Here is a 26,444-nt window from a genome sequence, read left to right on the forward strand (position 1 = left end):
GCTACCTGGCAGAAGGCCTCTGCCAATTATCTGACTCCTCCACTTATAAACTCTGCCAGAGTGATCCTATCCCAGAAGCCCAACACAACCTCCAATATCTGATTAAAGGCTCCCCCCTCACCCACCCAACCTCAACAACATCCTAGTCCATCCCTATGTCACTCCAAATCCCAGCATCTTACCATAAGGATCGTATCCCTGTGCAAGCCAGGTGCAAAACCTGCCCAATCCAGCCACCCAGGACTTCCTACTCCAGACATGTAAAGGATTTATCCTGCCCCATCAGGGGCCAGGCTACCTGTGAAAGTAGCCACGTCATTTACCAGCTCTCTTGCAATCACTGCACGGGTTTTTAGATTGGTATTACTACCAACCAGTTGTCCAGGCAGATGAACAACCACCAGAAAACTGTGGCCAAGAGCAAAGTAGACCACACTGTGACACAACATGCAGCTGAATATAACACACTAGAGTTCAATGGCTGTTTCAGTACCTGAGCCATCTAGATCCTTCCCTCCACCACCAGATTTCCGGAACTGCACAGATGGTAGCTATCCTAACAACACATTCTCTGCTACCATAATTATCACGACCTCAACCTACGGTAACATACTATCCTCACATCCTTCACCTAACAGTTTCCAACCCCTCTGTCCTATCACCTCCTCCACATTTTCATATCCCACCCTGTTTATTTGCTATCCACTGCCAACGCATCTGTCAGTCTTTCCCCACTCCTCTCCTTTTTTCTCCAACCTCCCTGCCCCACAACCTCTGATACTGTGCCTGTTGGCGCTCTTGTACCTGCACACTCCATCACACAGCATTCGTCTCTCCCCCTACCCGTATACTACTATCCTTTCCCTCCAGATTGCTACTTGCATCCCACATGACAGTTGCATGCCGGCCCAAGGTAATGGAGTTTGCGGTCATGTGTGCATGAGATGTGCTTGTTTGTGTGTATTAATGGTGTGCATTTCTCTTTTACTGATGAAGGCTGTGGACAAAAGCTTTATGTAAGTGTCTTTTAATTGTGCCCATCGGCAACTTAACATGTTTTCTTTATGGTATGTAGCAATCTGTCTTTTCCTACATTGTTGTTTATATAAAATGTATATATTTGATAGCTTCTCAATGACCAGTCTTTGTATATATTTCATTTGCATGTCTAATACTGTGAATTCATGGTTAATGAAAATGTTACATTTTTTGTTTGTGATTTATATTTAAATGTCTTAACATTGGATTATGTTGTCAGTTATTCAGTAATACATTTCTATGTGATCCAATGTGGTTGTTGTGTGGCACAGCAAAGTGCATTCTCCCACTTGTTATGCTTTTCTACTCCCATAAATAGACATTTTTGTTAACATTTGACTTATTTTCTATACTTTTATCTGCTGGCTTGGTACTGCTTACAAGAAGATATCAATATCTTATTTAGACTTAATTTCTCTTGAATTTAATTTTTCAGGTTATCCTTTTGGTTGATGTAATTACTTTTCATTATGGCACTCATTATTTGAAAATATAATTAACTGATGTCAGTATTACAGTTCGCACCTATGAGTTAATCAGTATGTTTGAGAAAGATGACCCACTTTCCTGGAAAGTATTTTGCCTACATTATAATGAACATCAAACCACCAGTCTTATTTTCCATTGCAGATTTTGTCATAGCTATTGCTACATTCCAAACTATTACTACACACTTATTTCACTTTAATTTTTCTACACAAAGTGATATACAGGTCTGATTAATCAACTCATCAGTTGACAATTTCATGTGATTTAAACTTATTTGCAACACAGCACTTACACTTTGTGGAAGAATAATAGTGTCGACATATTCTTCTAAATTTCTAACCAGCAGTATTTTCTACAAGTCAAAAATTACATTTGTTTTTGTAATTCATCCAAAATAGTAAAATCCAGCCTAAGCAATTTTCAAAGCATAACATAGTTCATGAAATAACATTTCATTCTTATGCCCAAATTTAAGCAGACAAAGTAAAATTGGCAGTTTGTGGTTTGGAAGCTCACAAGTAGGATCTATGTTGAGTGTCCTCCCAGTGTTGACTAACACCACTACTCTGCACATCCCGTACACAAAAAAAGTGCACAGATATCCATGAAACCTTTCAAGCAGTTTCTGTATATCACATGAATGAACATTTCAACTGCAATGTGTTGCAGGTAACAAGAAAGTGTGTGATGTCACTGCCATTGGAGCAAGTTATTGTTTGAAATTGTGGTTCTCATTGTGGACTGACTGAAATGAACTGCCACAGTTTGTTTTTCTCTGATAAATTACTACAATAGTGTTCAAGTGTAAACTGTGACTTTTTCACCTAAATCTGAACTATTTCTTGTGCCTAAGATAGATAATTAATGCTGTACCAAGGCTAAACATCAGTGCTTTGAAGATGCTTAACAGACAGGTGACGGTTTTGCAGAAGACAGACAGCCATGCTCCAACTGTGCACCAGGAGGCGAGCCAAGTGCTCCTAGAGGCTGTGGACCACATGCTCTTATTCTCTTCCACAAGTCATGTGATCAAAAACAGGCCCGGCTGAGAAGTATTTAGAGTAGTGATCGGGACAGACCAGACGTGTTCACTTTGAAATAGTTTTCTTGGCCAGGTGCCAATTCTGCAAGGATTCCATCACACAGGATTTCACAGAAGAGCTGCCTCCATGGCATCGCTGCCATTCAAATCTGACTTCAGGACCCGTGGGCTGGTAGCTGTGGACTTGCTACCAAGGAGAGTCTATGGAAATCAAGTCAGGAATGGTACAACTTTCCCCACTGTTCCTAATTAGGTGCCCATGAGAACAGCCTTCATCCACAATACTTTTCCCCACACCTCACATTTCCAGAAAATACTGACACCCTTTAAAACTTCTGAACTGCCCACCCATTGCATTTGTCATTACATGAACATTTAGGAAACATAACATAATTACTTTAAAGTAATCTCAATTCAGAGATGTAGCATGCAGTGTCTGCATATAAATTTTGTGTGTAGAGTCCATGTCTAATTATTTATCACCGCACATAAAAGTTACATCATTTCACACAAAAGATGATTAAACTTTCCTCCTCCAGTTTTATGAGAATGTATTCTGCACCTGTCATGGCATCATATTAACAACACTTCATTTATATACAAATTTCTTCTTGGGGCATCCATATTTAGTATGCAATATGTTTATATGTTATTGTCAGTCAATAAAAAGCATTCCATCTTTCAACAAATTTCAAATATGTGGCACAGGTTCCAATAAATGTCTTTCATGTTTCAATTTCACACCGGCATAACAGCCACTGCATAAGAACTTCATTGATGAGTGATGTGTGGTTTACCTGTTTAATTGCTTTAGATCAAGAAACAGTCTTTAGATCCCAGAATGAGATTTTCACTCTGCAGCAGTTTCAGTCTTTAGATTGTTACTATACTGAGAGACTAAATTCTCATTGAAATCCACTTTTAGTTCAGGCACTAACAGTTTAGGTAAGTTATCTCCAACCCAAATATTGGTTATAACACTCCAATGCTTTACTAGGCATAGTCCTATTGAAGATGGGATGCCCTTCCCTTCGTTTAGCCACTGAAATGAATTTACCCAGTTAGTTACATAGAGACTTACAGTTTAAAGTGGGCTCCAATGCACAGTGTGACCTGGTTCTTTTTTGCATGTGTAAACCATGTCAGAGATGAAAGAAGTGAGAAGTAACAGTAAAAATTCTACGACATATCGAAGATTGAACCCTGAACATTCAGCTTCTTAGTGTGCGTACAAGGTCACATCATCAACAGTTTATACCAATAACAAACTTCTGGGTATCTTGAACCATAAAATCCTTATTTAATATGAAAAATTGTTTTCACATACCAGAAAATTTCTATACAATTTAGTTATATAAAAACATAAACTTATGAACTTGCCTACGATACAAAGCTGTGGTTTACTCACACAAAGATTTGCAAGTCCCTTTAACATTTTTATGTGATCCTGGTACTTCCTTTTTTTTCTCCTCAGAATATGGTAGTGGTATTGAATTTACAAAGGAAAGCATTAGAAAATTTTTTCCTCATAAATTTTATTATGAAAATAATAAAATACATTTTCCTTGCAACATGACAATAGTCACGGCTGCTATATTGTACACACTTGCACTAGCATGTTACAAAAATATCCTCTGTCACATTAGATGTGACATGAATATCACATATTTTGTGTTTCTAGAAAGTAATGAGACTTTCCCGTGAAATGGTAAAACTGCAACATAATAGTGCACTAGAAATAGTCTCACAACTTTGTAAGAAAACTTCACATAGTGTATCACAGAACATACAACTCATAGGATAAAATATACATACTTGAGAGCAACACTATCCCTATCACTCCCCATCATATCCATATGCATAGATACTATGTGAAACATCATTTGCTACCTGCTGACAAAATAAGTTACTACCTGCATGCATTTCCTGCAACACTTTCAGGAAGCTCTCCTGACACTGCACTACTGCTACCAAGAGCAATGAGACTGAGTGTTTCACATTTCTCAAGTTGCATATGAGTAACACAGATAACATTTATTTAAAAGTACCCATAATCAAAATCTCACAATAGTGACCCAGGTCCTACTACTGAGCTAAGTAAATTATGGGTGAAAGTTTAAATGGTTGAAGTTTGCTTGCTGCAACTGATATGGTACTGAATAATGAAGATCTAAAAAAAAGCACTTGGTATTAATATTTTTATCTTTCCTTGAAAACAATATAATTGTTGTCATAAAATCAATCTACACACCTACACCATCACAGTTGCACAAAGAGAACCACATTTGTGCATAGTGTGCTGGACAAACAATATACAATTTTTTAAAAGTAAAGCAGTTGACAGCCTGAAGGTCAGCGTGAACATTTTAATCTTTTTCAAAAACCAGTTCTAAAAGAGGTGTTTACTCCTCATCAAATCTGTTCAAGCAGACCAATGTCAACAGTCAAGTAATGGATAAAATTTAGCTATTAAAAATGTTAAAAAGGGTACCAGCCACTGCAATGTGATATCATCAACTATCTGATAGTATGCTTAACATACCTAATATTAAGTCGTACTGACAAATCTTATGGGAATTATGAACTACTAAACATGCTTGTGGATGTATGGCATTGGTCAACCACTGTCTGCTACTTTTGTTGTGGAATTAGTTGATAAGCACAAGTAAATACACAAAAGGAGAAACTAAACAATGGATTTCAAAGTCCAAATGTGTACCAGCATATCATAAGTCACCACATGTTTCAGAATAATTTTTCCTCCTCCATCTTATGATGAAGAAGTGAAACCTTCAAAAGATCGCTTGTACACGCCAAATCCAGTTATAGCCTCCAGATGTACCTCAAGCTCACCTTTATAAACACTGGTATGATGCTTTAACACAGTGAGGAACTGGACAGAATGGAATGTAAAAGGGACTCATTAATCAAATAGTGCTTACGATAATAATCCACTCCTGAATTAACAATGGAAGAATTATTTGACTAGAATACTAAAACACCTGTAAAGACATACTCTGCTAAAAAGGCCAAATATTTTGAAATAATAAAGTTTCTGAAAACTGATTTGCCTGGTAGAAAGTTGCTTATAAATTACACAAGACACTCATAAAAAAAGATGAAGTACAAGTATTCAAAGGAACAGATTAATTACAGAACAAAATCTGCAATTAATTCCAAATTCTTACTTCACATAATTAGCTAAAGAACTAATCACTTTAAATACTATTTGAAAAAGGTCAAAAGAAACTGACCTTTTCAAATTAGAGTTAAGCATGTTAAGCTTACTGTGTGTTCTTGGTCATAAAATACAAGGATTACACATTCATTTACACTTAACAATCTGAGGACAATGCTTTTTAACAATTGATTTTTCTCTCTAATAATAATATTTGCATAGGGAATCTGCAGAAGGTATTATACCAAAAATTTTTGTCCTCTGCAAAAAATTTGTACATGGAAATTACATTTATTTGTAGTAAAACCAATGAACACTGAGTTTTCATACTGGCCCCTGCACAAATGTGCCATTATCTCCAATGTCTGTGGGAAAAAAAAAGAGTTGGAAAGTAGTACAAGAACTTCTCTCCTCAACATATCATCTGTCACTGTTAGCTCCGCAATTTTTTCATTGGTCCTTGCGAAGAAGTGTTGGATCTGCTGCGTTGTCTTGTTTGGGAAAGGCTAGATGGATGCAAGAATGTCCCAGATGGTTGACTGGTGCTGTAGCTGCCTGCTCCTCTGTTCTGTAAGCCAGAAGGACCAGGTTGTGACAATGAGAACTGTCTGGACCGCAAAGATGAATTTGTTGCTGTCTGGGACAACGGTGGCGATGTATCAGACTGAGTTGAGGATTGTGAAGAAGTGAATAGTTCACTTCCCCCACGACTCCTTTGCATCCACATGTGTTCTTGTTGCATAACAGCTTCATACTGGGTATTCCACACTTGTATGTTAGAGTTTCCATAAACCTACAACATTAAGCAGCACTATTTAATGTGAATATGTAACTTAAGAAATGAGTTTTTGGTTACTTACTAATATTCTAACACTTTAACAGTTATTAATTATGACATTGATTACATAACACAAAAGCATATCATGAAATACTGTTACTGGTAAGGATGCCACAACAGATATAGCAATACCACTGAGATGAATGGAAGCAACAATATATATGCAAGTAAGGGGACATAGGATCATTTCATTTGTGATCTGGCATACTTTTCATACAGACCAAAGTGCAGAGAAACAATAAGTGGCACTTGTAACAATAAAGGCATGCGCACCCTCTAACACTTTCCTTTTTTGATTTTACAAAGGTGACTACTCAGACCAGTGCACATGTATGAACGCCTACAAGTGAACAGCATTGCCATCTAGTGCTGGCACTGTTGTGGCCGTAATTGGCAATGTTTTCCCAATCTTCCAACAATTAATACCTCAGTGTAGTTTCTTTTTTAAATGTCTAAGAGCTAACCATGTATAGTGTACAGCTAAGAAAGCACAGCACTCGTGCCATATCCAATGAGAAAGACTTAAAGTTTTTGAAATACTTTAATATTTTTGTAACTGTTACAACTTCTTACAAATATTTGCATATTAGCCACATTTGTGAGTGTCTATATACAACAGAGAGAGCTGGCTGCAGGCTGTGCAAGAAGACAAGGTCAGTCATTCCATACTTCTTGCTAAAAGTGACTATCAAGTTAAGTATTGTATTGCTGATCCAAACCAGAACTCTCAGTGTGTTATTGTTAACTGCTCAGAGATGTTGCCATTTATTATACACCAAACTGTTCTACCAGCTGTAGTCAACTTTTGGCGTTGCACATATTACAATTTCTGAAACTGTGCCATTTAATTATGTATAAAAGTTATGCATTTCATTCTGGCAATCTGGACCTACCATTAAACTAAATTGGAAAGAATTATACCAAAAAAATTAGTATCACAATATTAGCAGAAAATGAAACTGACAATGCAATGATTATAATTCACGAGAATTATACTTCCTTGACTGCTCAACATGGGGGTAAAATCAACAAATCAAAAATTCTGATACAAAAGTATGAAAATGCTGCCAAGTATGTCCGTCCATGTTTCATTCCAACCCCAAATGCAAATTTTTTAAAACAATAATGTCAATTGAAAATATTAAGTTCCCTTTGGAAAACACCGATGATGGGCAATGTTTTTTAATGAAATAAAATACGATAATAGTATTAGAGAAAGAAAATTGCTACCCACCATATGGTGGAGATGCTGAGTTGCAATAGGCACAAGAAAAAGATTCACACTTGTGGTTCCAGTTGTCTGAGACTGCAGACTGGTGTGCAAATTGCATATATATATGTGTGTGTGTGTGTGTGTGTGTGTGTGTGTGTGTGTGTGTGTGTGTGTGGCTGAAAAAGGCCTTAATGGCTGAAAGCTATAATTGTGTGAATCTTTTGTTGTGCCTATCGCAACTCAACATCTCCGCTGAATGGTGAGTAGCAACTTTCCTTCTCTAATATTTTTACATTCCATCCGGATTTTCCATTGTTTGAAATAAAATACAGATATATGAGCAAATTGTGTTAATTTAAGTCTTCAAGAGGAATTACAGGAATTTTTTAACTTTTGAAACAAACATTAAATTCAAATTATTTGAATAGCCACGTAAAATGAGTAATGCATTAGAACAATATTTAATACATTAACTCTCATGAGGTAACCTGTGGCTGCAGCAACATCTCATGCTTGACACCATGGTCTGGCCTAGCTGTGAAACATCCATCGCTATGGGAGTAGCAGTCCATGTGTTAACACTTTGGACACCAAGCCTTAGCATAACTTGGGTCACAACTTTGTGTTAAAAAGACTGCACCCGATTATGAGTCGGGCCGCCATTTTCTCAAAGCATGAGCCACCAATCACTTGAAAACTGGACTCAGCCTTCTGCTGCCAATCTCTGGACGTATTTCAAACGAAAATTAGTGAACATAACAGCTGCTATCGCAAATAGCTGAACCAATATGATCACACTGACATGTACTTTCAAAGTTCTGTATAATTCTGCAATAAATATCACATCTGTTAGGTGAGCAAGACACCTGGAAAGCTCAAGAGGAAGAAATTACCCAATAACTCACCTTGCACACTTTTCTTGGAAGGCTAAATACACTTTCTGTCCTCATGATTTTAACATTTGTGGTCTATCAAAGAACTAAAGGAAATATGAAAATAAATCTTGCAGCTTGTATTACTGTTTAAGATACATCAATCACATACATGCCAGTAACACTTTAAATAACAGCATAAACACCAGTTTCCTAGGTCTGACATTGTTCTAAGTAGCCAGTCTCCAAAATGTTAAAGAATATACATATTTCTTCTATGTTTTTGGCCTCTGTTTTTTAAAAATAAAAAATAAATTGGTTTTTATAATAGGTACAGGAATAGAGAAAGATCATTCTTTCATTTCATTTCTCAGTTTTGAAAGCATGTTTGTGGAGCACTAAATTCCAAAGGTTTTGAGTGATTTCCAATCAGTCCAGTTCTCTCTTAGTAATTAATTTAACTTTTATATCTGGCAATGCTTTCCATCTGCGAAAAAGTCAAGTAACAGTAAGATCCAGATTCCACTATTATTGAGTAAGTGACCTGACAGGCTGGGTTAGTGCAAGGGTACCTATGTCACATTTATTAGGACCATGCCTACTAAAGCACTGTGATGTTCAAAACACCTGATATAAATTAAAAATATCGGGAACACTGAATGTTTAGTTGTGAGTTTGATGCAATGGTGTTGAATATAAGATCTCTAAGTGGAACTGTAACTACAAATCTCGGTGTATAAATGAAAGCACAATATAGCATATGTTCCACAGGACTAATTTAAAATTGTTTTTGGAAGAGGTCCTCCTTGAGCAAACCCAATTCTTTTCTTTTCTTCTATCACTCAGACTTGTTTCGTTACACTTTCAGTATCATAAGTCGGCTTTTATTTTCCTTCTATTAAACAGTAAAAATGTTCTTTAATACTTGTACACATACAGATTTAAAATTTTATGCCTGGGAAAGTTGCGGTTAGGTCTAACATTCATTAATTCCATATAGAAGATCATGTGTTAATGTGTGAGTTTGTGTCTGTGTTTACTATATATTTCATCTACTTATTCTGGTTTCGCTATTATATTCCCTGTGAAAAACTGCACTATGCAGCTTTCAATGGCATTGTTTACAAACTACAAAACAAGATGGCGGGTAGTGGAACAACTGAATGTGTTCTAGCTGGGAGTTTGGATTCTTTGTGAGGTGTATCTTGTGTGTGTGTGTGTGTGTGTGTGTGTGTGTGTGTGTGTGTGTGTGTGTGTGTGGGTGTGGGTGTGGGTGTGCACTCATGATGTATGAATGTACTTAGTTTTAATTGTTTATATTTATTAGCAACAAAATCAGCATAAGGTAGCATTTTCCTTGACATAATCATTATTTCTGAACAGACCATTTAACTTAGAGAAAAATTATCAAAAGCAATAGACATCTGAGGAAGTTTGTGTGTAAACTGATGTGAATATATGTGTAAAACATTAAATTCGTAATTCATTTTGCAGAAGTTTGGCTCACATCAAAGCGAGTGCTTAAATAGGGACAGCCGTCTTGCACTGAACACTTTGTTTGGACTTGTAATACAGACATGTCATAGTGAGTACTCAAATATCTTACACATGTGGACTTCACCACTTTGTGTTATGCAAACTAGTCTGAACTCTCAAATTTTAATACAATAATTTACAAGTGATCTGTAATCGAATATACCTAGTTTGCAGTTGTGAAACTTCAAATTTACACTTGTACTAAACGGACTTCACTTTCTTTCTGAGACTTTTCCAGGACTTTACACAATACATAATGTGAGATACTGCTCAATCAAAGTGTGATCAAGAATTTGGATCGCGACCTAATCCCTGGCATGAGTGATGAGTGCCATAGCAGTCAGCCAGTATGACACACTTTCCCGCACCGCCATGACATACTTTCTGACTGTTAGGAGTGGAAAGGGGGAAACCATGAACACACCACATTTAAATTACAGTGCAGTTGCACTGTATCTGACTGGGTTTTTTATCTCAAATTTCTCAACAATACTGATCAAAAACCAAACAAATTTTCAGTATTACTCAATTATTTTTGATGTGCTGAGGAGATACTATGAGTTTTATCTGGTACAAACTGTCGACATACACAAAGACGCAGACAATGTCACAGATTTTTACACTCACGTTGCCATGTAATTGTGACTTATTTAGATCCATAATCGACATCAATCAAGGGTAGCGTATTTCACTAGTATTCAAAACGTCCTGTGTCCTGGGTTTGAACACCACCACTGCTTAAATTCTGAATAAAAATCATCAGCAGCGGTGGTTGAAGACTTCTGGCACATGAGTCACCCCCCCCCCCCCCCCCTTTTGCCGATGTTCTTGTCATAGAGGGTGGAGGAGCAGACAGAGGCTCAGGGCACTCTATCGTCCTAGAGATGGGAAATCTGATCAGCAATGACCAACGGCATGAGAATGAAGAAGGCAATGGACACCAATGCATTAACCTTTAACTGCTCTAGTGGGGTCCTGGAGAACCCCAGACGATATGAATACAATACACAATACGTGAATGGAACAACAGCTAGCTAGCGCCTGTGTTCTTGACAGTCCTCAGTGAAGTGATGCCGTGTAACACAGAGCGTCGGATGTGGTGCTTCCGGTAATATTTTGTGAGATAAAGAGAAAGAGATCTCAGAATACCCCACCAGAGTATTAACATAAAATTGTTTTTCATTATCTCAATTAGTGTTTTATGCAACTGAACTCGAAGTACTCCAAAAGAGCAAAATTTCGATAACATCATCAATTTTTAAGGTTATGTGAGTATGTATGCATTATTTTTCAGAATGGCACAATCGAAATCATTAACAGATGACAAGCTGGAAAGAATAGTGAATGATCCCGCGTTTTTGCAATCTGATGAGGAGAGAACAGAAGATTAGGATGAATTTATACTGTGTGATCATGATCCCACCTCTGAAGTTACATCAGAAAGTAGTTGTGAAGAATCAAATGAAGTGGCATGTATTAGGCCTTCCGCCGAGAAAGTTTTTTTTTTTTTTTTTTGAGAAAAAAAAAGGGTCAAAAGAAGCTCCTCCTACATCTCATGACCATGCTCACAATATAGGCAGTCACCTTCGAGCTGCTAGACGTGAAGCAAAAATGCTTGATTCAACTGACATATTATCTGCTTGGGAATTGTTTATTACTGAAGATTTATTACAACTATTAGTCACCAACACAAAAGTCAAGATACATGACATGTCAATCAAACACAGAGCTCCTCAATCAGCATTCATAAAGCCGCTAGATATAATAGAACTGAGAGCATTTCTAGGTCTGCTTTATTTATCTGGAGTAATGAAATCTACTCACGAAAATGTTGGACTTTTCGCTAATGATGGAACTGGTTGTGATGTGTTTCGAGCCACTATGAACGTTCATAGATTTTTATTCATTTTGTCTTGTTTGTCTTTCAATTTTACTACTACATGAGAAGCTAGGAAGGCTGATGACAGACTTGCAGCTATTAGTGATGTCTGGGAACTCTTTATAGACAAATGTGAAAAGTATTATACTCCAGGAGCAAACATGCCAATCAATGAAATGTTAGTACTCTTTCGTGGTAGGTGCAAGTTTTGCATGTATATGCATAAGAAGCCAGCCATATATGGCCTCAAAGTTATGTTCCTTTGTGATTCACGAACATTCTATTTAGGCAATGCACTTGTCTACATAGTCAAAGGGACAAAAAAGTATATTATCAATTCCAACACAGGATGTTTTGAAATTAATAACACCAATTAAGGAAAGCAATAGAAATGTGACAGTAGATAATTGGTTCATGTCACTTTAACTCTGTGACCAACTGGAAGCCAAAAGTTGACTGTCTTATGCACTCTAATGCTAAATAAACTGCAGATCCCAGAAGAATTCAAACCATAAAGAAAGCACCCAGTAGAATCAGCATTAATTGGGCGCAATGAAGGAAAGACAATTTGTTCTTATGTTCCTCGGAATGGTCAAGTCTTGTGTTGCTTCCATCTATGCACTATGATCACAAAAAACCTGAAACGATCATTGATTACGATGCCACAAAAGGAGGAATGGACACACTGGACCAAATGTGCGCCAACTATTCAGTATCAAGGCGAACATGCAGATGGCCAGTGTCTGTATTTTATGCCATTTTAAACATAGTAGGAGTCAATGCTGCTGTTTTACTTCAGTACACCAAACAACTTGATCAAACTAATAATTTAAAAAGGAAGAGAGTTGCTACAGAGGCTTGGAATGGATTTAGTAAAATCCCATATACAACATCAAGATGTCCTACTCCGTTCTCGTGAACTGAGAGATGATGATATACTTGGTGGTACTCCTCTTGCCTCAACATCTCACAGCCAGAACCCACGAGAAAAGCAAGATGCTACATGTGTGCATGAAATGCAGACAATAAAACCAAAATAGGGGCAAAACATGTTTCAGTGTGCAAAAATTGTTTGTAATCACATCTCAAATGCATAAAAATGTTTATAATATTCAGTGATAAAAGTGCAATTCAAAATAAAATTTCTTTAAAGTTTTGTTTGACTTATTGGGGTACTTTGAGACCCCACTAGAGTATTAGCGTATAAGCATTTCACTAGAGTAGTTAAGGGTTAAAGATACAATGTGTATCGATACTACAAGTGGCCTGTAACTGAGAAAGTGTCAAGATGACTTCTCCATTGGCAAAAGATTCTGGACTAGTCCTCCCATTCAGATATGCGGGAATGGACTGCAAAGGGAGAGGTGACCAAATCAAAAGCAGCAGAAAATGGTATAGCAGGATTAGGATTTGTTATGAATACAAAGGTAGAGCAGAGAGTGAGTTACTGTAAAGAGTTCGGTGATAGGGCTGTTCTCATTAGATTCGGCAGCAATCCAGCAGACAAAAATGTTACAAGTGTAGATGCCAACATTGCAAGCATAAGCTGAAGAGTTCGATAAAGTGTATGAGGATGTTGAATGGACAATTCAGTATGTAAAGGGAGGTGAAAATCTAATGGTTGGAATGTGGTTGTAGAGGAAAGAAAATTAGAAAGAATTAAGGGGGAATATGGGCTTGGTAGTAGGAATGAAAGAGGGAAACGACTAATGAGTTTTGGAATAAATTTCACTAAAGCCCACATCTATGATGGCACTTAAGTACATACAGGCAGAGCGGAAAGGAAGCGTAGGGGATGAGAACTGCACATGTGCGGCAGGAGAGAGTGGCCAAATAAAGTCCATGTTGCCAACTGCATTACTGCAGACAACTTTCAGGCTTGTTTGCCTATGGTACATTGTATTATACATTCAAATATATGAGAGGAATAATAAATATCAAGAACAATTTCAATCAATCGTCATGAGAGAAATATTAATTCACATCTTGACGATGTTGCGTCTACTGCTCCACAGATTTATTTCACTTGACATCGGGAGGCAAGAACAGCTGACACAGCTTTGTGAAGATGTCAAGTACAATTTCTCTCAAAATGACAATTGTCTAACAACAAGGTCATTGAAACTGCTTGCAATAATTACCATTCATTGCGATACATTGCGATAAGAACTGCATTATGAGTAAAAATTAAATACACAAAAATATTAACTTCAAGCACAAACCAAAATCATTATATTTGCTTGACAATTGCTTCTACTTAATAAAATTTTTAAAAATGTGTAAGGGGTAAGGTGTGTGTGTGTGTGTGTGTGTGTGTGTGTGTGTGTGTGTGTGTGTGTGTGTGTAGTTAAGTGTAATCGCTGTGTGTAGAAAAGAATTACTGGTAGAGAAGACTAATGTAAAAGACAATCGTAAAAACTTTCAGTAAGATGTCATACTTTTCACTGTTAACACGTTCGATATTACTGTGCGAGACCGCGTTTATAATCCATTGAAGAAGCAAACCTTCATCAATCATCTGCAAATAACTCCAGGGAATGCTGACTGATAACATCGAAAACGACTGACATCTCGACAAGTAACAGCTACTGTCATTTTAGGGCCTTATCCAGTTTGTGTCTTGAAAATTACAGATGTTTACATGTGAAAATATCGGACTTTTGACAAATTTATCCAGCTGCATTCTCACATGTTATTAGAGCACACAACATGGTTGGAAGAAGCTTAACCTCTCCTTTGGTAATATGTTGAACATTATAGCCTGCATAATTCAAAGGATACAAACTCCTAATCAAAAAGGCTAGGAAGTTCTCATTATTGTGTACGCAACTGATATGTTGACAAACACATTTTTTAAACCATGAGTTTTTAAAACTAAGAAATATCATTACTTTGCTCCAAAGTTTGTATTGTAATACCATTGTCACTTCTATTTGAGTCTGTTTCTGAACAATCTGATTGTAAATTTATGATGATAGATTCAAAGCTTACATCCATCATCACTTCCTAGTCAAATTCTTCTTTATGAAGCTTTAGAGCATGCCGCACTGACAGTGCGCATTGCTGCACGTGGAACGTTGTCTACTGAATCACTGTCTATTGTCTCATGCACAAGTGATTCACCACACACACATAACCTTAAAACCCTTTGCTCAAATGAATTCTATGGGGCTACACTGACAATGACATGCAAAACTGTGAGACCCCATTCACACGCAAGGAAGTCAAATGTGTGTGTTCCGTCACATGACTTGTATAAATTAACAAGATGCAGGAGATCGGCATGAGTCTGGTTTAAATGGTGCTTAATATTTATATTTTTAAGCCGGGGAAAAATATCTGCTTTTCTGGTGTTTGTACTTGATGTTTTCTCTATAACAATTGAATTATAATTGGCAATGGCCGACTTCAAAGCAAGGTATGACAAGAATTGTGAATCACGTCACGAAAATGACAGCGTTCATTTGCAAATGGTAATCACTATTTTTTTCTTACACGTAAATACAAGTTTATTCCCATAAACAAAACCAGAAGAGGAGACAGCATTCAGAATAATTATCCAAGAAACTATTCCTATGAGTACTTTAAACTGCCAATACCATCACTCATTTTCCAGCAGATCATTGAATGATTCTAACTGACCCATGCTGAACTAACTCCTCCTCTTATGTTGTGAATCTTTATACGGGACATAATTTGTGCAGCACCTATGTCATTTCTTTGAACTAAAACCTCTCTTCTTAACATATCTGGAACAAATCTCTTTTAAAATTCTTTACATTGACGAAGCTGCATAACTGTAACGCATTTCGGTGATGTCGCCACACATTCACATGAAGCACTTTAAAACAATGTTGTTAAAACCATCAATTTGTGTTACAGGTTCCTTGTGATTTTGATGCTTTCCAGGCAATATGAAACCAACTGTTTCTACAGTTCTCACAGTCTGACACACTTGTTTACGACTCTTTTTACAGTTCTCTTGCCTACACCACATGTTGTCATGAAGTACAGCAACAGTGCAGCATGGAGGAACAACATTCTCACTCTTTAGCTATAACTCTTTGCTAGCTGCCTGGAAAGAGATTGAATATTATTGGCTGCCAGTGGCTAGAGGAGAGAGATGCACAGAACAGCTGAAAATTGGGGCACCTTCTTACATGGCGCGAACTCTAGTAATAGCGAATACCTTGTTCGAGAATATTAAGAGGAGGATGTGTTCTTGGAAAACACCACGAGATACAGGATGATTACAGTTAGACTACATTGCGGTCAGGCAGAGATTCCGAAATCAGATACTGAACTGCAAGGCATATCAAGAAGCAAATATACACTCAGATCCCAATTTAGTAATGATGAAGAGTAGACTGAAGTTCAAGAGACTGGTCAGTAGGAATCAAACTGCAAAAGAGTGGGATACGGAAGTGCAAAGGAATGAAGAGGTACGCTCGAAGTTCTCTGCGTTATACATACTGTGATACTTGATAATTCAGTAGGCAGTTTAGCTGAAGAGGACATCTCTAAAAACATCAATAACAAAAGTTGGAAAGACAAACATAGGTAAGTGCGACGAAACCATGAGTAACAGAAGAAATACTTCTCTTGATTGCTGAAAGGAGGAAGTACAAAAATGTTAAGAGGAATTCAGGAATACAGAAATAAAAGTCATTCAAGAATGAATGAATATGACATTTAGGGAAGCTACAGCGAAATGGCTGCATGAAAAATGTGAAGAAATAGAGAAAGAAATCATTGTCAGAAGGACTGACTCAGTGTACAGGGAAGTCTAAACAATCTTTGATGAAATTAGAAGCAAGGACATTAACGTTAAGAGGGCAATGGGAATGACACTGTCAAATGCAGGGCAGAGAGCGGACAAGTGGAAAGTGTACATTGAAGGCCTCTGTGAGGATGAGGAGGACTTGTCTGATGACACGATAAAAGAAATAGGAGTCGACAGGGGAGAGAGAGGGAATTCAGTATTAGAATCAGAATTTAAAAGTGCTTTGGATGACTTAATATCAAATAAGGCAGAACTGATAGGTAAAATTCCATCAGAATTTGTAGCATTACTGGGGAAGAGACAGATAATATTCCATCAGAATTTCTAGAATCACTGGGGAAAGTGGCAACAAAATGGGCACCCATGTTGGTGTGTAGAATGTATGAGACTGGTGATATACCACCAGACCGTCAGACAAACATCAATACAATTCTGAAGATAGCAAGAACTGACAAGTGTGAGAATTATCACACTATCAGACGTTTGACAATGTAAAATGATGCACGATGTTCAAAATTCTGAGACAAAAAGAGGTAAGCTAATGGGAAAGACAAGTAATATACAATACATACAATAACAAAGAGGGAACAATAAGACTGGAAGATCAAGAACAAAGTGCTCGGATTAAAAAGGGTGTAAGACAGGGATGTAGTCTTTTACCGCTAGTGTTCGAACCACACATTGAAGAAGCTGTTGCGAAAATATAAGACAGGTTCAAGAGTGGGATTAAAACTCAAGGTGACAGGATATCAATGATTAGAGTCTCTGATGACATTGCTATTGTCAGTGGCAGTGAAGAAGAATTACAGGATAAATTGAATGGATTGAACAGTCTAATGAGTACAGACTATACACTGAGAGTAATTCAAAGATGAAAGTAATGAGGAGCAACAGAAATGAGAAAAACATGAAATTTCATCTCAGACTTGGTGATACTGAAGCAGGTGAAGTCAAGGACTTCTGCTACCTAGGCAGCAAAATAACCCACGATGGATCGAGCAAGGAGAGCATAAAAAGGAGACTGGCATTGGTAAAAAGAGCCTTCCTCGCCAAAAGAAGTCTACTAATACCAAACATAGGCTGTAATTTGAGGAAGAAATTTCAAAGAACATGGACAGTGGGGAAAGCAGGATAGAGGAGAATCAAAGGACAGAAGAGAATCCAAGCATTTGAGATGTGATGCTACAGGCGAATGATGAAAAACAGACAGACTGATAAGGTAAGGAATGAGGATGACTTCCACAGAATCAGTGAAGAAAAAAAAGATGGACAGGAAGATAGGACATCTATTGAGATATCAAGGAATAACTTTCACTGCACTAGGGGGAGCGGTAGAGAATAGAAACTTTTGCAACCTCGTTATAGACACATGCAAACCCTACATGAGGAAATCAACTTGATGGCCTGAACAGTTGTTATGTTAAAGGAATTTGTCTCTAAAATGGGAATTACCTTCCAGATTAATCAGTTACATCTGCACTTGCAAAGGAGCACTTTCAACTGAAACTGCAACTGGTCTCGAAAACATCCCGAAAACCGATGTAAGGTTGACAATGTCCTCAAAGTACTTGAACGTCTCTCGGGCATGTTTTTTCCGTACCAGAACATCCAAGAATGGTAGCTGCCCGTTTTTCTCCACCTCCACGGTGAACTGAATTTGGAGGTGGATAGAGTTCAGATGTTGAAATCCGGCTGCAAAAGAAACTTATTAACAAGTACAACGGATTTAAACTCAGCCAAGCGTGGATTCCAGCAATAAAAGTTCTGCAGGAGCAGCAGAAACGGAGCACCACACCCGCCAAAGGCGGCGTGCGTACTGACGCCCATCGGTCACCTCGTCAGTGCAAGCTACCCCCACCACCGCGGCCTGCACATCCCTCGGTCCATACGCGGAGTCAGTGGAGGGCAGAGGTGACAGGTATATATACCACACCACCCGCCGGCCTAGGATGTCAGTCAACAGGAGTAACCTGATGATGATGGCACGTTATGCCGTTAAAAATTCATTCTACAACGACCAGTCAACCCGGCTGCATGCCAAAGAAACCTTCAAGCATCTCATTCGCCGGGAAAATATAAGAACACACGTCCTCAAAGTATTTAGGAAACTATCCTTTTAATTATTTTAAGGCCACAATGAATTCTTCAAACTGTTTGTTTTCTTCAACATCAGTGAGCTTAGGAATTGGACTGTGTTTATCAGAATGTGCCACTTGTAAATGCAATTTTTCTTTTAACTGCATCCCCACTGAATGAACAAGAAGTTGTTTCTCACCTTGCAATATCTAACTGTGGGCAGTATGCAGTCAAATCTACTTAAAATGTGAGGTCTGCAATCCGTTCCGAATGTTCTAATTTTCATGTCTGCAGTTCTTTTAAAATTCAACAACAGCAGGTGTAAAATCTGAAAATCATTCCAGGCAGGCAACTCGACTTAACTGATGTACTAAGCAGTAATATATAGTCTCTAAAATCTTTATTCAGTTCCATTGAGAATGGTTGCAACTGACATTGGAATAATGCATGTGACTACAGAAATTTTACTATCCATACCACCAATTTCTTCACCTGCTCCATGTCTGCAAATTTACCACAAAGTGCTTCTTGATGACAGAACAATGAATCCCATCTGTCCATCATTTTAAGATTTTGTTCTTTAATTGCCAATTAAATCTTTCAACTCTTTCTGGATGGTAGTCTAATATCATTTCATAGCAACTCTGCATTACCCAACGTCTGTGTGATAATGTACAGGGTCAACATGAATACAACCAACAAACTGCAGGCACCCCTGACAGAAAATAGAGGAAAAAAAGGTCTTATGAACATGTGTAATCATACAAATACCTAAAAAGGGCTTGAAATGCTGTGTAATGCGATTGCCTGTGAGGGTACTTGTTTTTACATAGCAGTGTTACCTCTTGACTGTTTCCATCTGCTTGGCCGTAAACAAACACCATCTCAGCTTGTTCCCAACATGATTACCAGACCATTCTGCTGCTTTCAATATGCTGTGTCAGTCACACATCCTGCAATACATAAGGAACACACAGCACGTGGTCAGAGGAAATGTCATTCGTCAGCGTCATCTACCATGGCAACAATGCATTTTCGAACCCATTTCCATAGGAGCTTTCTTTCTCCATTTCCAGTCATGAATCTGGCCCTGCAGGTTGTCAGCTTTGTTAACTTTCACCCTGTATAGTGAGAGAATTTTCATCCCTCTCTTCTGTCATTTCCATTATTTTTTAAAAGCTTGTGACAGTAGATCGCTACACTGCCTCTTTTTGTGCAAATAGCCACTGAACGTCCTTCATAGCATGAACAAACAGCAAAGGCTAAATAGTGCTGACACCACGAGTCTGCCAAAGCGAAGAGAACAGTGCTGACCGAAAATGCCATGCCACAATACTCAATGACAAGTCATGTCGTTCTGGATACTTCCAAGAAGAGCCAAGGAAAACTGAGAAAGCCCAAGCCTTGCGCCTACATGCGGTCCGCTCACCTTGCATGGGTGAAGTTTGGCAAGCCATGGCTGAAGTTTGGCAAGCCATGGCTGAAGTTTGGCAAGCCATGGCTGGCCCTGATATAACCTCTCACTCAGATATTCACTAATTCAATGATAAAATAATTATTAACCTCTGATAAGTGTAACAGTAAACTCATTTTTGTTAAATCTTAAAAACACTTGTGCGTAGTGAGCATTATTTTTCAACGCAAATTCCTGCCTTTGAACTTTGTGACTACTACATTTTTTTTAGAGGTATATGACAAACACATTGGTTGGCCTATAGACTTCAGCATAGGCAACTCTTAGGAATCCAACCACACATTCAGAGGTCCTCCGAAGATTGACTTTAACCTGAATTACTATTTTTTATTCATGAAGCTGCAAGTAGGGGTTATGGGCTTAAAGTTATAGAATAATTATTTTGTGGGATCAACTAATTGGCCAGACAGACACTTTTTCTTATTCAACTTTGATGCCATCTACAACAATTTTATTCAAATTTACTACTATACACAACACTTTGATTGCTTACAAAATCCTACCCACATCACCCAAAGTAGTTTCAGCCATCCACCCTACCAAAATAATATCCTTTTCCTTCACAATTCCAATCCTACTCCCAATCTTGCATCCGATGGGCCATTCCCTTGTGGTTGGTCCAGGTGCAACACCTGTCCCATGCACCCCCCCCCCCCCCTCCACCACATCCCTATAGTCCAGTCACAGACATTTCCTACACAGTAAAAGGAAGAACCACATATGAAAACAGCCAGGTTACATATCAGCTTCGCTGCAATTATTGCACAGCATTCTATGTGGGCATAACAATTATTCAATCGTGAATTGCCACTGCCAAACTTGACCATCCAGTCACCGTACATGCTACAAACCACAACACAAAGGACTGCTTCACCAGGCAGGCAATTTAGATACTTCATTCCAGCACAAGTTTCTCTGAACTATGCAGGTGGGAATCATCTCTCTAGCACTTTTGCACTACGCCTGGCCTAAACCACCCCCTGCCTCATCTTACCTTTTCCCATTTCCACTCCCATGTGACCCCCCCCCCCCCCTCCCCCATGTGCTACTGAATCATCTGCCAAAAGACTTGCCTCTATCCCAACACCCCCTCCTTACCACCATTAACCTAGGCAACTACTTCCAATAACTGAACATCAATAATTGCCATGACTGCAGGAGTATGCATTTGGTCGTCTGTGTGGTTATACGTATTTGTGTGTGAGATTTTACTAGAAAAGAAGCAAAAGTTCACGAGCTAAGTGAATACTGCTTCCTGTTACATTTATCTATACTCCACACAACAGTCCGATATAGGAGAGTGGTAGCTTCTCCCTTATTTTCCTTTCTGATTGCTTGCAAACCTTGACATCTGACAATGGTTATTGCATTGTTTTCATGTCTTCTACTACTTCATGTAGATTAGGATGACTTAAGTTAAATGAAATGTGTTCTGAAAACTATATTTTTTGGCTTGTTTGGATAAACAGTAACACAGTGACTAAGTGAATGCAGGAAACTCACACCATCCTCAAACTGGCTGGTAGACCGACTTAAAGGGGCACTCATCACATGTTCAATTTTTAAAATGCAATACTGTGGTGTCAATACATTGCATGAAAAGTGCAAGATCAAGAACACTGCAATATTATGGCTCCATATTTGTGCCCAGAACACATCTGCCTTCATAGCGAATATGTCAGCAATCAAACGTATTGCAACTGCTAATAACATGCTGCAGAAACACAAATAAGAGGAAGCACTGACTGGCAAAAAAGTGGACTGGAATGTGTTCTACATACTGTCATACTAACATGCTAAATGAACTTGGAGAAAAGCCGGATGACTATTGGAATTTGTTAAGGATGAACAAGGAATATTTCAACTGATTAGTGAACACTGTTACACCTTACATGAACAGAAAATATACTGGTCATATACTCATAGGATTTTACTTTCCACGAGGCTGGAAGTGATCTATAAATATGAAAAGAATAATATACTTTATGGTAAAGGGTAGACAGATTGTGCTGTTATGTATTTCTGCAACAAATAATTCAAGTTTCCAGAACAAACAAATAAGCAGTTGCAATGTTGTTTCCCTGGAGTTAAACACTTTTGTGGAGTGTTTCTATAGCTAATTACTGAACAAGTATTAAATATGTGAACATACAACCCAAGTGAATGCACTTCAACAGAGGGTTCGTTACATCTGTCTTTCCTGATATATTCATATTCAGATGATGTCACTCTATCAGTCGTTTACATGTGTGTATGTCACAAAACGTCAGCAGCAGATGCTGTGTCCAGTGCAATATCACTCTTACACAATGAAATATATTTTAATGGGTGCCAATATTTTTAATGCTCTGCAGTCTCCTTCAATATATTGCACAAACTGTAACTGTTAATACCTCTCTCAGTCAGTCAATATTATTGTACAATAAATCTTGAGTGTGTGAGGGGCCTCTTAACAGCCTGCAAACAAACCAAATGTTTCATGTCTCCCCAGCTTTATATATTATTATGCAACCATGTCAACTGGACTATAGCATTTGTAGCTCTATTAAGGCATATTGTGATGTGCTGCAACCCATCAAGTATGAGAACTTCCCCGTTCCTGGACAGGACATTCTTTTGAACTTGGAATTTTGCTGTTTTTCCTCTGTTCTTGACTGTTGCTTATGACTCCATAGCTCTATAGATGTAGACACACCCATTACAGCACGGCTATTGTTCTTGAGCCAACAACAATAGCTCTCCCATGTAAAATTGAATGAACACTCAGCAATTGTCATAGCTTTCCCTTGTTCACAGAAATTGTTGAACTACTATTATGACTAAATTGAGCAGAGCAGTGGGGAAAGGGGGAATATCCTTATGCAAATTGGGTACAGACGTCTGGCAGGCGTACTGGAGCAATATTCGTGTTGTGCTGGGAACTGACACTGAAATCTACATGACCCAGTGTCCAACAAGGTTTTTTTTTTTTCCTGCAACTCAATAAGAACTATAGAACTATACAAGGAAGTGACATGGGAAAGGTCAGAGACACTATTGTGAAGATTCATACATACCTCTGGAACAGTCAAACTACTGCCATACAGACAAACAGGCATAATTTTTTGTGTATAGCATGACAATCAAATAAACTCAATATGTACAGTGACTGCTAAAGCCTATTTCCTGCAGATCTCAAAACTGCTAGATCTGTGGTTTAATAGACTCACAGACTATCATTACCAGAAAGACGTGAATTTTGGAGTGAATAAAAATTAGATACTGTCATATTACAAAAGGGACAAGTGCCCCTCTCCCCCCCACTCACCCCCCCCCCTTTCCTTGTGAGCACCTGTAGTTTTAATATTCTAACACTAATGGTTGTTTTTTATTTCAAAATATTAATACTGCTTCTGCAATTGTTGGTTTCTATATCAGCTAAATTTGTGTTAGTCTATGTTGGTGATCTGCAGCTTTACAGTGTGTGCAATTTCGCGGGAAGAGCTGCCACCCAGTTAGATAGCGAACTGAAATGAACTTCCATTACAGATTTAGGTACATCATTCCACACTGCTTCAACTCTTTGCCCAAATTCATAAATTGTAGATGTTTTCAATGGGTGAGATAATAAAAGTATATGCTGGTCATGACAATAGTTGGACACCACCTGCATGGAAATAAGTCAGAAGAGCTCAGGCTACATGTGGCCCTTTTTATCTTGAAAGGTATCATAGAGACCTTGAAGATAGGGCAGTCACTGGCTTTAATGCTGTAATGGCTGCTGTCCATATTACCAGCTACTTGAATCAAAGTTGATTTATTTAAATGTTCACCTTAAAGTTTAACCACCATCTTGTACAACACATAATCTTCACGAGTGTTTCCTGTTTATTATGATTTCAGTTGATGGTTCTTGTAGATCACCATTGCAAGCTGCGCCAAGTCTACAAATTTCCTCCTTATCTGCATGCAAAATGGAGTATAAAGAATCTTTTTGAGATTCAAACCTTAGTCAGAAGGACTAAACAGAAACTAAGAGACAGTCACAAAAAACTCCTGTTAGGTTCTCTTTCAACACACTGTGAATGAAACATTCCTCTTTAAGGAGCACTGCACTTATAGCAAGTCTATTGGATTTCTCTCACCATCATGTGCTTTATGCTTTTCAAAATAACAGTTACCTAACCACATTCTGAGTATCCATCTCTTTACTGCGCATGCCAAAACAATAAACAAAAAATTTTCATTATTTTTTTAAAATTACTTATTTTCAAGTAAAATTTTTGATGTAGATTTTACAGAAAGTTAACTATGATTAAGGGAAAAAAGTTACTTGATGAAAGGCAGATCAAATCACTTATTTGTAAGACAGCAGTTTATCTACTAAACAGTTGCTGAAACAGGAAAAACTGGAGAAAGTTTGACAACACAAATTAGAGAAATGTGGTGAATTTACGAGATTCAGCTATTTTTATTTTTGTTTTAATTTTGTTTGTGTTTCAGCAATAATAGATTTTGTTGAAATTTTATGTGAACATTCACACATGTTCCCAATGAACACTGGTAAAATTTAACATTCTTCGAAGTGATACCGACCAAGATATAGTCACTTGTTTGACTCCATGCACAACTTCGCAAAGAGTGAACATGAGTTTATGGCAATCTTGAGCTGTTATACCTCAAGCAATATTTTGTTGAAAGAAATGAAATATGATTTTTGTACAACTTTGTGTGTTTTCTTATGAAAAACAACTAAAAGAAATTTTACAAGCCACTTTCAGCCAGAAAATTTTAGGCAAAATCATATGAAAAAATTTCTGGGTGTAGATTCTTATATCTCAGAGAAAAAGTATGATGATCATTAAACTTGGCATGTGGTAAGCTAACAACACAAGGTTCTCAAATACAAAGTTTCAGTTACGTACTTCTTTACGGTACTGAACAAATTAAGTGCAAAGTTGATTTCGTAAAAAGCTAAAAAAATATGCGGTATTTATGAACCAAAAGCAAAAAACTATAACTTTCCAAACTGGGCTCATTGGAAAGGGTTTGGTTTTAACCGCAAAAAACTGCATTTGATTATCCAATGTGGGGTAAAAATGCTACATAATTTGAACCAAAGTAAGACATAAAAATTGTGGTGTGACAAAAATGTAAACTTCAGATTCTTAAACCTCTTAGAATAAATGCTTGCTGAGCATGTAAATTAATAGACACTAGGTGGGTAGCACAAAGATACCGTTTTCCAACAATCTACAAATTTGTCGAAATAATGATGATTTTTGTGAAAATGGGCAAATAAGGTATATTTCACACTTCTTTTACAAATAGCATTTTCTGTTAAAAGCTTCAAAAATGTTTCAGCCTCCCCCCCCCCCCCCCCCAAACAGTGGGATTAATTGCCAAAGGGCCAATGATGTACGATGTACAATAGCCAGAAAAACCGCACTGCAAATAATGTTTCAACTTGGGCTTCTTATATCTCATATATAAAAGGCGTGATAAACATGAAACTTTGGACACAAGGTTCTCTAATATGAAATGTCATTCATGTATTGCTTTATAAATTTCTACACAATGAGTTCACACTTGTTTTTCATAAAAATTATAAAAATAGATCACATTCACTCTATTTTTTGAAAATCTGTTTTACACAAACTAATCACAGTGGGAATGAGCATGTTTTCAAGAATTTATAATATCGTATTCAATTTTCCAATACGTGCAAACAAAGATCTGAAACGATGGAAAAATCTAAGGGAATGTACCAGGGCAACAGTGTACATTGCAGTAAACTGTTCTCTGTATTTTGTTGCACAAGGTTTTTACTTTTAAGATGACAAGTAATACCTCACTATACTGCTTTGGTCCATGGTAACATTGACACTATCAGTTCAAGAACATGAACCAGTAACTCCACACGGGTAACGCCCGATAGCTGTGCAATACCAGCTATGGATGGATTTTTTATAATTCTACATACATACTCCACATGCCTTCACACAGTGTATGACACAAAGTATCCTATGTCACTACTAGTGTTGTCC

The 26,444-nt window shown here is 37.7% G+C and overlaps 1 protein-coding gene across 2 annotated transcripts in view; it reads right to left on the reverse strand.

The window, feature by feature from the left end:
- Positions 1–4,466: 4,466 nt before the first annotated feature.
- Positions 4,467–26,444, reverse strand: part of LOC126334886 (non-structural maintenance of chromosomes element 3 homolog) — a 65,226-nt gene continuing 43,248 nt past the window's right edge. For both annotated transcript variants that reach the window (XM_049997584.1, XM_049997586.1), the window contains one exon: positions 4,467–6,540. In XM_049997584.1, the coding sequence (XP_049853541.1) occupies positions 6,181–6,540 (360 nt within the window). In that variant the 3' untranslated portion in view covers positions 4,467–6,180. The remainder of the gene's footprint in view (positions 6,541–26,444) is intronic.

The sequence above is a fragment of the Schistocerca gregaria genome, chromosome 2 (assembly GCF_023897955.1).
Source record: "Schistocerca gregaria isolate iqSchGreg1 chromosome 2, iqSchGreg1.2, whole genome shotgun sequence".
Classification (NCBI taxonomy): domain Eukaryota; kingdom Metazoa; phylum Arthropoda; class Insecta; order Orthoptera; family Acrididae; genus Schistocerca; species Schistocerca gregaria.